The 16,238-nt window shown below is 25.5% G+C and overlaps 1 protein-coding gene across 1 annotated transcript; it reads right to left on the bottom strand.

The window, feature by feature from the left end:
- Positions 1-1,709: 1,709 nt before the first annotated feature.
- LOC126902330 (uncharacterized) lies at positions 1,710-15,306 on the bottom strand. Its single transcript, XM_050679482.1, has 4 exons — positions 15,114-15,306; positions 11,973-12,156; positions 10,224-10,434; positions 1,710-2,252 (listed from the first exon to the last, which is right to left on the bottom strand). The coding sequence occupies exons 1-4, from the start codon at positions 15,188-15,190 to the stop codon at positions 1,894-1,896; spliced, it is 831 nt and encodes a 276-aa protein (XP_050535439.1). The 5' UTR covers positions 15,191-15,306; the 3' UTR covers positions 1,710-1,893.
- Positions 15,307-16,238: the final 932 nt, after the last annotated feature.

The following is a 16,238-nucleotide window of genomic DNA, read 5'->3' as shown; positions in this document are numbered from 1 at the left end:
GTCCAAATTTTGTTAACCTATTTTTTTGGTTCTTTAAAATTAATGAAAAATGTTCGATAAAGTTTTGTGAAAGTTTATAGTAAATAAAAAATAGAATATGTTACCATAACTTATAGCTCAATACATGTTTCAAATTGACAACATTAAATAGAAAATTTTATGAGAATTAAAAAAATTGTATGGTTAAGATTAATATGCAGTTAGGAAGTTTTATAATTACTATTTATAGTAAATTTATCAAAGTAGATTAATTCTTTATACATTTTTATCGTACTAGATAACTTAAATTGAAGTAATAGTAATAATATATATATATATAATGATAAGTAAATAATTAAGGTATCAAAAAAAAAATTATATTGATTCGGTCATTTTTAAAAAAGTTATGGCAATTTTAAGTAAAAAAAATTGAAAAAATGTGGAAAATTAGCGATTTTTAAATTTGTAATTTTTTGGAGGATTTCTGTTATTTACGGGAAACGAGAGAAAAATTTTAATTTTTAATGGTAATATCTTCAACTAGATACGTTTTGAGATTTCTTGATGTATCGTTGAGAAAAATCGGTGCAGTGACACCTGAAAAAAAGTAATGACAGAAATAATAAAAGTAGCACAGAAGGATCGTGGCACAATGTTAATTCTAAAAGTTAATTCAATATTTTTTTGGTAGGGGTATTTTTTTGAAAAATGATCATTTTTATAACATATACAAATTTTTCTGCTCATCTCCTTAAAAACTAAAAAACGGTAGCACAGTATGGACGTGGAATAGTTGGGACAAGTATACATGTTATCTGACAGTGATTAAAATCACTATCTTAAGAAACGCTTTGATGCAAACCTGTAGATAGTAATTAATTTTAAGAAATTAGTGGTTTAATCCAAAAACAAAATTAACTCCTATTTCCTTCTTTATTCCTAAATAGTAGTTCTATGAAGAATAAGAATAATATATGATTAAATATCTATTAAATCAATTAAATATAGTATGAAATTGATATTTAACAATTTAGTATTGTTGTATAGAATTTTTACGGAGAAATTATAAAATATTACACAGTAGTTGTTACTTTTATGGTAAATGAGTATAAATATAGAAATATTATAAACAAAACTATTCAAAAGATTATTTGTGGTTAATTATGAATTAATAGTCTACAAAGACTTTTCATCAGAGTAAAAAATATACTTTTCTAAACCCATTTTATGTGCTGATTTCAATTCTGCAATTAGATTTTTTCTATTACCACTAATTTTTGATATTATTAATAATTAGTTTAAAATGAGTATTAACATATAAAAAAAATAACCAAAAAAATATAAGTTAAAATATGACTCGAGTTCCTATCAAATTATATTTTTGTCGCGTTTTTTTGCTCCCTGAAGAAATACAAAGTAACCATCATATATCATAATTTCAAGATTTCTAGGTATTATATTTTCTTTATATGTTCCCAATACGCATAGCTTAGGATATGTTACTGCTAAAATAACATAAAATTTACCCCCCATAACATTATGAATGGTGGAAAAATTTGAAATGCCTATAAACAGAAAGTACGTGAATACACTTTTGTATACAATTCATCAACAATCTTATATACCAGTATTACAAAATTATTTGTGAGTAAATGTTTTATTACGCATGATGTTAAATAACATACACGTATCAAAAGAGTGTATCCATATATAAATAACAATTTCAAAAGTATTTTGATGTTTTTTAAAGAATCATAAATATATGTATTTTATATTATAAATATAAGTATTCTAAATTTAATTCGTACAAATATTAATAATGTTATGGACATTTTTCACAAATATTAATTTAGTTATAATTAAACATTAATTTTAACAGCATAATCAAAAACCAAGTAAGAATTTATTGAAAGTTTAGTTTTCTTTTTTTTCAAGGCTGACATTTCTTTTAGAAGAAGATCCCGTAAGTCTTTTGACATATGACTGGAAATCGTATTTAATCATATTTTCGTCGCGTTTTTTTGCTTCCTGAAGAAATTCGAAATAACCATCATGTTTCATGATATCAAGATTTCTAGGTGTTATATTTTCTTTATATTTTCCCAATACGTGTGGCTTCGGATGTATTATTGCTACAATAACATAAAATGATCCATTTACTTTTTCACCATCAATTATAGTTTCATTTTTTTTTGCCACACCAATTCCTATGTTAATGGAACTTTTCCAAATTATAGTAGTTGAAAGTTGACACTTCCAAGAATATTTCTCAACTACATAAAATCATACAGCTTAGTAAATAAATAATAATGAGTTTATTAATGTACAATTATTAGCCACAATTCAATACTAATAAACGATGGTCTGTCATAAAAATATGACGTTAGGTAAACCATAATAAACCGAACCTACATGTTACGGTTCAATCGATATATTTTCTTCACCATCAGTTAATATTAGGTTAAGGAAAAGTTTTGTAAAATGAGTTAGTGTATGTTTTAATACTGAGTTTGGCGTATATGTGTATTTTTTGTTGAGTAATTTGAGGAGATATTTATTTTTATTTATTTAGCTAACGCCAAACGGAAATTTAAAAAACTAATAATCAATCATGGTATTACATGACAACTTCAGCAATATTATTTACAATTATAGAAATCTATTTATAATATATTTATTATAAATTTAAATTATTTTTATTTCGTTTTGAGTACATATATATATATATTGCTTTTAGCTTCGATGCAAAGCTGAGAATGTATTGGTTTTACATGACGTTTCTTTTTTTTTTTTGTGTCTGTTACCACTTTTTCTCAGCTCTCACCGAACAGATTTCTTTCAACGATATGACAAAAGATCACAAATCGTATCTAGTCGAAGACATCACCCTCAAAATTTGAAAAAATTTCCCTCATTTCCTGTAAATGGGAGAAACCTCTAAAAAAATTAAAAATTTAAAAATCGCTAATTTTCGAAATTTTTTCAATTTTTTTTACTTAAAATTGCCATAACTTATTCAAAATTGAACAAATCAATATTCCTTATTTTTAATAGATGCATAATGTTTTTACCTATCACTTGGTGTATTTTTTTTATAAATCAGACCCTAAACCTGCCTACAGGGGGGGATTTAAAATGACAACTTTTTCATCTATGAAAAATAATATTTTTTATAATCCCTTTTTCATTCGACATACTTTATCTTAATCACGATATTAATAAGGAACTAGCAGATCATGAAGCTTTTGGAATAATCCATCAATTTTTTAAAATTAAACACTATCTAAAGATTTGCATCGAAGTGTTTTTTTTTTACAGTGATTTTAATCACTGTCAGATATCATTATACTTGATCTATCTATGCCACGTCACCCCTCTGCTGGGTTTTTTTAATTGTATATTTGTTATAAATTGAGTTAAATTTGTTGTTTATATAGTTTTAAGTGAGTTTTAGGTGTTGTTGTAGCTGGTCAGTGCACACACATATAAACGTTTTTGCGAATTTCTTTTAACAATTTTTATTTTCATTTATTTTGAGTATTTTTTCTAATAATAAGGCTAAGGGGATACATACAAGTCAGCAGAGTTCTGATATTAGAGTTTAATTATATATTATTTAATAGCAATTGAGTATGAGTGAGCAACTAGTCATCCAGAGAGTGTAATCTATACAAATACTATTGTAGTCAATTTTTTAACACTCACAGTTACTGAATTATTAGAGAAATTATTATAAACACTTATTGAGTTATTTCATTAATTCTATTATTTATTTATCAAGAGATTTTATTTTATGTAGTACAGAGTTTATATATATATATATATATTTGTTGAGTTTTAAAACTATCTAGTCATTTTTTTATTCATAGTTTAAATTACCACTGTTATCTGTCTCACAAACCCTCTTATTTCCTGTAGACAACATCTCCGGCTTCAAGTAAGGTCGTGTGTGAGCAGTCGATCCTACTCAATTATACAGTCCACTCATTCTCTATATACAGAGTGATTCATTAAGGATAAGACACTCGTTTACTCAGTAACTATTGAAATTTTAAAATTTTTGTTAAGGATAATATTGTTTGATTCAAAAAACAGTACAATAATGTGTAGCAAAAATATGATATTTTTTATCCCTTCAAGGTTAAAAAACATTAACTTGAGTTTTTTTTAATGAGAACATATTTTGAATACAATAAATGTTTGAATTTTTAATTTAATAGCAAATGACATTTGAATTTTTAATATAACTTTATTCGTTTATTAGATATAAACATTTAAAGTTTCAAATTTTTGAGTTAATATACATGTTTAACACACTAGGGATTATGAATACAGATAGCTAATTGGTTTTTATGACATTGCTGTCTCAGTCACGGATTGTTTATTATCAATTATGACTATCAATAGATATACTCTCTGTATTGTCAGTTAGTGTGTTTATAAACTCACAACAATGTGCCTTACTACTATTGACAATAACAATGCTTTGTACCTACTAATATCGATGTCATAAAAAACCAATTAGCTACCTGTATTTGTAATCCCTTATGTATTATACATGTATTGACACGGCTCGCGTCGCTTCGTTATACACGATGCCCCGCGACTCGTGCCACCTTTATCAGCCGTCGCTCTACTATGAGTATTTGATTGACCAACACCGCGTGTCATACGCTACGGTGCAAAGTCCAGCAAATGCCGCACGCCCGACGACAACCCGCCCCAAATGATACGAGAGTCTTCATCCCGTTGTGAAAGGACAACGTCGACCAACCGATCCGCACACGCGCACCGTCGCCTACAACGCTGCTAACCTTTTGTCGGCCAAGGTCACGCCGGACATCGTCGACGCCAGCGAAAGTGCTGCGATATTATGCGAAAACTATTATTATTGTGTTCATCTTTTCGGTTTGTTTTATATTTTGTTAAAATAACCTGTTATCGCTAATTTAATAAACGGCCTACGGGTCTCTACCCTCAAAATCAGTGTCGACCACATTTTTGCGACGTAATTCGTTTCAGTATAATAACTCAAAAAAATTTGAGCTATTAACAAAAAATTATTATTCATATCTAATAATAAACAATAAAAATTTGTTTATAAATATATATCATATTGATGATACGTACGCATGTACGGGTACGAAAACCAAAAATAAATCTATACAGTAATACTGTTAGTGGCGTGTTGTGAGAGGTGTGGGGTAAATGCGTTACGACAGTCTAGTATCAAGACCATAGACGACGGGCATAATAACACGTGGCGCGTGGAGAGTTACAAACAAACAAACAACTAACATACAACTTACATGTGAAACTAATATAAGCGTGTTAAAAATAAAAAAAACAATTTAATTAATTGGGATCTTGGCCCACTGAAAAATTCATTATTCAACTTTTGTAATCTGGCAAAATGTAATAATATTATTTAGTTATGACGTGACTAGGGATATATAAACGAGTTTTTTTCTAGTCAGGATGTCAGTATGTGTTTAGCGTTGCTAATGGTAACATTGTTTACGAAATACGTATCCGCGACTTTTTAGTAATTTTTTGTGGCTTTTGAGTTTAATATTTTTAATATTTTTTAGTTTTTAAATTAATAATATTTATAATATAATTTTAATTTAACTTAATTAATTTTATTTAATCGATTTTAATGTAATTAAGATGAACAAATAAAATTTATTTTCATTTAATCGTTAATACTACAACCACAAAATTAATTTCTTTCTCTTAATCCGTATTTTCAACAATATTTTATCAAAAATTTAATTTAATATTATATTTTATAGTAATAAAAACAAAGAGAATATAAAATATAATATCGAGTCTTTTTTGTAACGAAAGCTCGATTTTTTTTCCGTGAAGACGAAATAAAGTCCGAAATTTTTTTTTTACATAATAAAGTAGATTACATTAGCTTTTATTTAATATATATATATATATATATAAGTGTCAGACTTTCCGTTTTTCAAGTTATAGCATAATAAATTTAAAAAAATGTAAATTACAAAATCGAGAATTTTCACACAAAAATAGCATTCAGTAGCCATTTTCACAGTGAAGACAAGATAAAGTCCGTTTTACCATGATAAAGTATAATAAATTAGCTATAATTTAAGATATATATAAAAGTGTCAGACTTTCCGGAACACTTTCAAAATTTAAGTTGAAAAAGTCAATTTTTTGTGAAAAAGTTGTCGTTTTAAATCCCCCCCTGTAGGCAGGTAAAAAGTCAGATTTATAAAAAAAATATACCAAATGATAGGTAAAGACATCATGCATCTACAAAAAAAAGAATTATATTGATCCATACATCTTTCGAGAAGTTATAGCATTATAAAGTTAAAAATATAAAAAAGAATTTTTTTACAAAAATCGTATTTTTTTTATTAAGTTTAATGTCTGTTTTCACCATGAAGATAAAATAAAGTCCGAAATTTTTTTTTACCATTATAAAGTATATTACATTAGCTTTAATTTAAGATATATATAAAAGTGTCAGACCTTCCGGAACACTTTCAAAAGTTACGTTGAAAAAGTTCTACTTTCTATATGCATTTTTATGTTTTGAATCCCCCCTGTATTAAGGGAAATGGTCCGATTTAAAAAAAAAGTATGTCGAATGAAAGATCTATATAAATACTACTTCTCATAAAAAAATTGTAAAGATTCATTTATTTTTCAAAAAGTTATAGCATAATAAAGTTAAAAATGGAAAATACAAAATCGAAAATTTTCACACAAAAATAGCATTCGGTAGCCATTTTCACCATGAAGATAAGATAAAGTCCGAAATTTTTTTTTTTCATGATAAAGCATATTACATTAGCTTTAATTTAAGATATATATAAAAGTGTCAGACCTTCCGGAACATTTTCAAAATTTAAGTTAAAAAAATTAATTTTTTGTGAAAAAGTTGTCATTTTAAATCCCCCCTTGTGGGCAGGTTAAGGGTTAAATTTATGAAAAAAATATACCAAATGAAAGGTAATGATATTATGCATCTATATAAAAAAGAATTATATTGATATGTTATATATAAAAGTGTCAGACTTCCGGAAAACTTTCAAAAGTTAATTTTAAAAAGTAAATTTTTTGTAAAAAAGTTGTCATTTTAAATCCCCCCCTGTGGGCAGGTAAAGGGTCAGATTTATAAAAAAAATATACCAAATAATAGGTAAATCCATCAAGCATCTATCAAAATAAATTATATTGATTTGGTCATTTTTAATAAAGTTATGGCAGTTTTAAGTAAAAAAAAAACCCAGCACAGTGGGAACGCGGCACAGTGGGGATGTGGCATAGTTGGATCCAGTATAGATTTAATCTGACAGTGATTATAATTACTATCATAAGAAATGCGCCGATGCAAATCTGAAGATAATGTATTAATTCTAAGAAATTGGTGGATAATTACAAAAGTTACATCAACTATTTCCTTAATCATATAAAGATTAGTAATTCTTAGATTCAAAAATATAATATAAAATTATATATTATATAATTGTTATATTGAATTGTTTTCAAATTATTATTGATTTTGATTTTTAATATGTTAAAAGTAATCATTTTTAACTTCTATATTTCGTCCTTTAAAGAGAAAGTTTCTAATAATAAAAAAAAAAATGAATTTATTACCATAACTTTTAGCTTAACTTGCAAGTTTGAAATAGACATTATAAAATAGAAAAAAAAATGAAATTGTTTAGATTAAAATTTAATTAAAATTTTCAGCAAATTTTATAATTACTATTTACAGTCAATTTATCAGAAAAGCTCTATTTTTTTTTTTTTGTATTTTTATCGTAATAGATCACTTAAATATAAATCATAGTAATCAATTATAATAATTATAATTAATTATTAACATTTGGTGTTTAAAAAGATTCTCCAATTGAAATATACAGAACTGAATTAATTTTAATGATTTATTTTAACTAAAAGAGCCAATAAAAAAAAAGTTGTTAAAAAGCTTTACTCAATTGAGCGTATTATAAAATTTGATTATAATTGTAAAAATTCAGGTAAACTAAAAATAATTTTTTTTTATATTTATGATTTATATAGCAACCATGTTACAAAAAATTTGGAATATTATAAATTGGTAGTAGCACACTCAAATAGAGTTAAAAAATTTTATATATCTTCAATTAAATATGAAAGTCAGTGTGTTACCCTTGTAAGATATTTTTGAATTTCTTATTCATAATAAAATTATTTTACTATATTTTAGGTTTTAGCTTCGATGTAAAGCAGAGAAGGTATTTTTTTGTGACTATCATTTATTATCTCTGCTCTAACTTGAGCTACATTTTTCAACGATACGTCAAATGACTATAATTCGTATCTAGTTGAAGATATTAAATTGATATAAAAATAAGATTTACTATAAATAGTAATTACATAACTTCTTAACTGCATATTAATCTTAACGATACAATTTTTTTAATTCTCATAAAATGTTCTATTTTGTGATGTTAATTTCAAACTTGCTAATTGAGCTAAAAGTTATGGTAGCAAACTCATTATTTTTTTATTAAAACTTTGACTTTAAAGGACAAAAAAAGTAGGTTAAAAATTATTACTTTTAACATATTAAAAAACAATAATAATTTAAAAACAATTAATTATAAAAATTATATAATATATAAGTAAATGAATTACTAATCTGGATAATTAAGGAAATAGAAGTTGATGTTGCTTTTGTAATTATACACCAATTTCTTAGAATTAAACATTATCTACAGATTCGAATCGAAGCGTTTCTTATGATAGTGATATAAATCTAAAATGTAGTTGTTTAATACAAACTTTCAGAATAAAACTAATTGAGTTATTATCATTTTAATAAATTGAATGGAAAGTTACCGCTGTGGGTTTACAGCTCATACTGGTGTATGTGCATATCGCCTGCACTTCATATAGCTACATAAATCACTATACTATATATTAAATAGTTTAAATTATTTAAATTGGTAAATTAAAAATAACAATAATAATCAGTGACGGATCATGCCTTGGACGACGGGACGATCACACCCCCTACTAAATTTATTAAAAGAAGAAAATTAATTGTATATTATTCAATTCTACAATTTTATTAAGAATACAAATTTTTAAATAGAAACATAGTTATAATAAATTTATCGTGTACGAACAGTAAAGTTTATGCGGGTACGCATGCGCACACGAGCAGTGTTTGGACGACCCAAAGCGTTGTAAAAGTATTTTTGTTTTATGTGTTTAGGACCTTTAAATTAATTCAATAAATAAAACTCAATCAAATAAATATTAATTGATATTTGTCAGCTTATTCGAAAAATATTATTACGGTTTACAGAAAAAAAAATTCAATTTATGACACTGCTGGTTCAACAGTAATAAGAATCTTAGTAAATTAAGCTTCTTCATAATGAATAATAATTAATTCAAAATTTTAACCTTTAGAGTTATATACAATAATTAAATACTTTAACGTAATTTGATCAATAATAATTTATAAAGATAATCAATACTAATAAATTAAATAAAAGAGAATAATAATGATTATAATCATTACCAAATAAACCAAATAATTATTTGTACACAAATAACAATATTATATTAAAATAAAAATAATCAAATTTCAATAAATATCGATAGAATAAACAATTAGACAATTGTGGTTTAATAATTATCAGAAAACTTAAACTCAATGTTAATGAAAAAAATGTCTAATAGTTAATTGAATAAAAATAATAATTTACTGGTTATTATAAAATTTAATACGGTATGAGGTATCACAAGTTGATATGAACAATTAATGCTAATATGTAACAATTAAATATCACAGCAAAGAAACAAGTTATTGATCTAATTAGTAGCTGTACAATAAATGATCCCCGTAATTAGTACGAAAGAAAATATGAAAATCTTTGAGTTTTTGCAAACTTGAAATTTGACTTAACGTTTATACAACAAAAAATAAACGTCTATATCAACAAATTATATAAATACTTATATAATTTGTTATGTGCGTGTGTGATGTGTGACAGCTGTTCGGCCGGCAGTACAGATAAACACACTACTAGTGTAGTGGGTATCTTTCAGCGTTGACTGTGTGAAACGGTCCAAGTATGGTTTTCTTGTTAACAATTGTAATGTTGTTACCAGAATATTATAAAATATACAAAATAATATTTTCAAAACTCCCCTAAAATTATTATACAGGATAGTTATAATTTATTATTATTACTTACTTTTAATCATTTCATCCTCATTTGCTTCAAAATCAAAAGGTTTATCATCATTATCAACAGCTCTATATATTTCATAAGGTATATTTTTTCCTAAGTCTTTAAAATTTAGAGAAAAACGAGATGTAATAAATATTCCGAAAATTGAATAGAATGGACCAAGCCGTTCTAACCTGGTAAAATTATTTGCACATGACTGTGCAAAAGCATCTAACTAAAAATCATATTATTGTATTAATAACTAGTAATATAAAAAATAGTTTTTTAATATAATCTTGCAGGTCTTTTATTTAATTGTTCAAAAATATGTATAGTATAAAAGAGATAACAGGAGAACAGGAATTGTTGAAATTACTTTAAATTATTAATAACTTCGGAAAATTGGTCCAATAATTGTTATCGAAAAGTTATTCAATTAATTCTATTTTAACATTTTCTATTTTATAAAATAAAAATTGATCACTTGTGGCTTATTAATTAAATAAAATTAAAACTATTATTAATTTAAAAACTAAAAAATATTAAACTCATAAGCCACAAAAAATTACTAAAAAATCGCGGATACGTATTTCGTAAACAATGTTACCATTACCAACGCTAAACACATACTGACATACCCACTAGAAAAAAACTCCCTTATATATACCTAGTCACGTCATAACTAAGTAATATTATTACATTTTGCCAGTTTACATAAGTTGAATAATGAATTTTTCAGTGGGCCTAGATCCCAATTAATTAAATTGTTTTTTTTATTTTTAACACGCTTATATTAGTTTCACATGTAAGTTGTATGTTTGTTTGTAATTCTCCACGTAGCTTTTTGAGTTAATATTTTTAATATTTTCTAGTTTTTAAATGAATAATATTTTTAATATACTTTTAATTTTATTTATTTAATCTATATAATAAGTTGATTAAATATTTAAGCTTACATTTGAATTATTAAAATTAATACTCTTATTATTTATAAGGCAAAGGCATCATTTCAAAATTTACTAGTATGGGAAAATTTTTTAACCGGTCCACCATTTTACAAACCGCTTGTATTGTTTGGTTCATTTATTAATATTTCAACTCTATTACACTTAGTATAAAAATTATCATAACAGATATTTTTCTAAAATAATTTTGACGACAATAAATTAACAATTTTCAATGGAGTAAAATGTTTAGAAAAACAATTCAATAGTAAAATATTTTAAAATACCCATTACTATTAAAAACCTATGCAGTATCTGATTTCAGTGACAAAGAGAGAGGTTTTTGAAAGGAAGCTTATTTTATATTTTAAATATCTAAATTAAGTATCATAACCATTGAATAAAAATTTATTTTCACTACATATCTTAGATAAATTGGATTTTATTGAATAACGGGTTTATTTAAGGAATGGTTTGATCAGGAAGAGTGCGAATTGATACCATGTCTTTGGTATATGGGATGAACAAAGAGATAACCGACTAATGGGACTTTATTTCCCTTCGTGCATAAAGTATCACGTATTTTTGTAGGCTCTGCAAAGACTTATGCCCCTTCAAAATGTAGGTTTTACATAATAAATGAACTTGATATAATGATTCTCCATAATTCTTATGCTATCTTATTCTTAGGCTATCTTATTCTTAGGCTATATTATGCTATATACAATAATAACTGTTCGATTGATACTAAATTGAAATAAGATACTATGATACGTTTCTAATAGCTAATAACTTTTTACTTATTACTATTTATTTAAAAATTATTTACGTCATTATTTTGTTTAAGAGGTTCTACACCATGCCAATTTCTAATATTATTCATTGAAGATAAATATTGTCTTTTTATTTTAGAATGCATGTCCATATCATCTTCCATTCCTTCATTGTAACCAATATACTGTAAGTGATCACATTTTAATTGTTTATCAAATTCAGCCCATGCTTTATCTAAGCTGTAAAAAAAAAATGTATTTTTAAGTCTTGACAACAATTTTTAATTTCGATGCAATCCTGAGAAAGTATTAATTTTACTATTATGTGTTTATTTATTTATTTTTTTGTGTGTGTTCAACTTTTTCTCAAATCTCACTGGACCGATTTTTCTCAACGATATGTCAAAAGGTCACAAATTTAGTTGATGATATTATCCTCAAAAATTGAAAATTTTCCCCCCTTTTCCTTAAATTGTGGAAATTCTTCAAAAAATTACAATTTTTAAAATCAGTAAATTTTGACATTTTTTTCACTTTTTTTTTTTCTAAAAATTGCCATAATATTTTGAAAAATAACGTGCCAAAATAATTTGATTAAATCAACCTATGTATTTCTATTTCATTTGAAATAAATTTTTCAAAAATTAACAAACCAAAATATATTTTTTTTTAATTAGAAACCTTAAGAATTTCCCTTTTTTTGATATTATTTTTTTAAAAATTTAACTCTTTACTTGCTTAAAAGAAGAGATCCAAAATAGCAAAGTTAAAAAAAGTGACATTGAATTTTTGATTAACCTTAATAGTTTATTTTATTTACTGTTAAATGTAGTGCACTGAGGCTGCGTCGTATATTTTACAGTCTTATCGTTTATTTATTTTTTTTTTTTATGTCTGACACTACTTTTTTTCAGCTGTCACTGGACAGATTTTTCTGGACGATACGACAGAAATAACAAATCGTATCTATCTGAAGACATACCCCCTAAATTTTGACATTTTTTTCTTAAAACTACCATAACTTATTGAAAAATGAACGAATTAAAACTAAGTTTTTTTATATTTAAACCTTAGGTATTTCCCTTTTATTTGATACATTTTTTTTGAAAATCTGACACTTTACCTACTCACAGGGGTGGATTCAAAATATCAAATTTTTGACAAAAGTCAATTTTTTCAATTTAACTTTTAGAAGTATTGTGTCTTTTAAACTTATATTATATCAAGGTTAAGAAAAGATGCTTTAAATTTTTAAATTAGCTGAAATTGTCCTTTTTAGCTTAAATTTTTTGTAATGTATAGTGGCTCCGTCGAATATATTACAGCTTAATACTCTCCGGAGACGAAGTTCGAACCTCGAGCAGTCAAAATGAAATTTTTTGAATTTTTTTCTTAATTCTTTTTTGAGATGGAAAAAAAAATCATAATAAATAATATTCAATCAAAACATTCATTGAATATCATGTACCCTATCACTGTAGTCACCCGTTGTGAGAAAGGATATTCATGAAAATAAGATATTCCTATTAAAATATTTTACTATATGGTTTTTTTTGTGGTTGTCATTCATTTATTTTCAGCTCTCACTTGCCATATTGTAATGATATACATAGTACATCATTAATGTCATAATAAATTATTTCAAATATAAACAATACATCATTAATGTCATAATGTATTATTTAAAACTTCAATCAATCAATCACACAAAATGAAATGTATACCAATAAAAATAATATATACCTTATAATAATATAATATGTACCTTTGAAATGTTTAAATATACTAATGAAATTTTGTAAAAATAACATGTATTAATTATATAAAACAAACAGGAAACAATAAACAATATGTAATGGTAGCACATAGGATGAAGGGTAATAAACTATGCGTAAATTATTATATAAGATATGATACTGTTTTATAATATGTGGATCATTATTGATGAAAATGTATTAAATAACATGTAATAAATTACGATTAATAAAGAAATAATAGTGACGTCGATGATCACTTCTTGCCTTTGAACCACGATCAAATTTAATGTAAAAAGCCAAAAATAAAGAGCAATAAAAAACAGATGCAGTCAGACATTCATAGAGGCACTCACTACGCTCGATCATTCCACATAACGAAATATTTGCAAGAAGTGATCAGACGTCATCACAATTATATTTGTACAAAAAATACAATATTTACTTATTTAAAAGTGTCACAGATAATATCAATGTAGGAATCTAATAAATTCACCAAAAATAAATAAGGTTTAGAATTAAATTTTATGAGTAAATAGATTAAGTAGGCATACAGGAAAATCAAGTGATCATCAATAATAATAAATATACCAAGTAAATTTAATAAATCGATAATATTTGTACAGAGTTACTTGACAGAGTTATATCGTTGATACGTGTCTATTTCAGGAGTTAGGTTGAAGGTTCATATGTATAGCCACCATACCAATCTGGGTAGACACACGAGGTGACTCAATCCCACCTGTCATCGATAACCGTCAAAACTCGTGGCATTATTGATATTTAAAAAATTGACAATTAATTATAATAAATCCCATATTAATAAAATAAAGATCACTTTATTTTTCTATGATCTTCTATCTTTCTTACAAACCCTCGTACTCATACTCCGAGTAATAATATTATTAACACAATAAAGTAGTGGATCAAATAAGCACCCAAATCCCGTCATATTCTATTTAATTTATTTCTTTTAAGTAACTTTCAAAATATTCCCTAAATTAATACAAGTCATAACCCCTTTTTAAATTACAACAAATAATATTATTATTTTTTTTTTGATTCACTACAATATTTTGACAAAATTACGTCAAAAGAACACCATTTTAATCATGTTAAACTTATAATCACCAAATATGGAAAAAAAATTTTTAGTTATACCAATTTAATGATATTGTACATAATGGCAATTTTCTTATGGTGATGATTTAAACACTGTCAGTAATCATCTATATTGTGCCACGACTGCATTACGCTACCGTTTTTTTATTAAAATAAGAAATAATTGTCTTCAATATTACTCATAAAAATTTCAATGGAATTTATAAAAAAAATGTAGCAAAAATAATTAGTACAAATTTCATGGTATTATCATGAAATTGAATTCCATTTGAATCTAATTTTTTTACATATTAAAATAGAAAACTACGAATTAATACTCACTCCTTTTCAAGATCACCATATGTTCCATAGCATATATAAAATATTATAAATAATTTTAATAAAATCATTTGAATCATTTTTATTGTAAGATTGACAATTTTTTGAAATATAGACAAATTTTAGTACAAAAGTTAAATTGAAAATATTTATGTCTTAAGCTATTTAAAAATGTATTCATGTATTACAGTTAATTTTATTATTATTATTCATTATTTTATATTTATAGCATAGTTAAACAAAGAAGCGAAAAATTTACTAACGTCATAACCAGTATTTGTACAAAAACACATTTTAATCTAAAAATAACTTAAAACTTTTGAGTGTCTAAGTAATTTTAATATATTTACCGGCTATAGAAAAGCATTTTACATAAGACTAAGAAATCTTGTATAACTAATTTTAATTATTTTTAGTATGTGCCCCCGGGGTCTGAACCTACTTAAACAGTAATCTAAAAAAAAATTTAACTTTTCATAATAACATTTATTATGATTAACTAAGAGTTGGGTTAATCCAATAGAAGATATTACGAGGATTTCAAAAATATAATTATTATTATAGTTAAATAAACAATTGCTACTATGTCACGTTGCCATAATTATAGAAAACTATTATCATAAAACACAGACAGGGCATCCGATTCTAGAAACTAATGAATTGTGGATTAATATTTATTGCAAAATTGGCAATCGTTCGAATTACTATTTAAAGTTAAAAGACCTGGACATCGTGATCAGTCGATTCTAGTGCTTTGCGTCATTCAGTCTTAGTACTCGATTGTCGCTGTCCGGCTTACTGCATAAAGTTAAGTCTTTGTTTTTCATTTTCATCTACCTACTTTCGTCCTCGACATTTCAGAGTTCTTGTGTCTTGCGCTTCGTCTGTACCTCATACCAAAGTGTTACCCTTATTTTCTTCTTATAACAACGGCCTTTCGACACCCACAGCTAATCCGGAGTGTCAGCCGAGCACGGCAATTGCTGTATGACCTTCCTTGCAAGTTTTGTTTTGTGCTACGACACTATATTAGTAAAAAATATGAGGTCATTTTAGAAAAATTAACTTTATTACCTCTAATATATTTTTAGCAAGGTATTGAATGTGTACAGAATAAACAGAATGGAC

This window comes from Daktulosphaira vitifoliae, unplaced genomic scaffold (genome assembly GCF_025091365.1).
Source record: "Daktulosphaira vitifoliae isolate Bord-2020 unplaced genomic scaffold, ASM2509136v1 Scaffold_3, whole genome shotgun sequence".
NCBI lineage: Eukaryota > Metazoa > Arthropoda > Insecta > Hemiptera > Phylloxeridae > Daktulosphaira > Daktulosphaira vitifoliae.
The sequence above is the reverse complement of the archived record's forward strand: the minus strand, read 5'-3'. Positions and strand labels throughout refer to the sequence as shown.

What these genes read in the sequence shown, in the direction of transcription:
- LOC126902330 (XM_050679482.1), bottom strand. Translation starts at nt 15,190, where the DNA reads ATGATTCAAATGATTTTATTAAAATTATTTATAATATTTTATATATGC. An exon ending in TATGGTGATCTTGAAAAGGA is followed by an intron (nt 12,157 to 15,113) that starts GTGAGTATTAAT and finishes TTTTTTTTACAG; the next exon opens with CTTAGATAAAGCATGGGCTG. An exon ending in TGAGGATGAAATGATTAAAA is followed by an intron (nt 2,253 to 10,223) that starts GTAAGTAATAAT and finishes GATTTTATGTAG; the next exon opens with TTGAGAAATATTCTTGGAAG.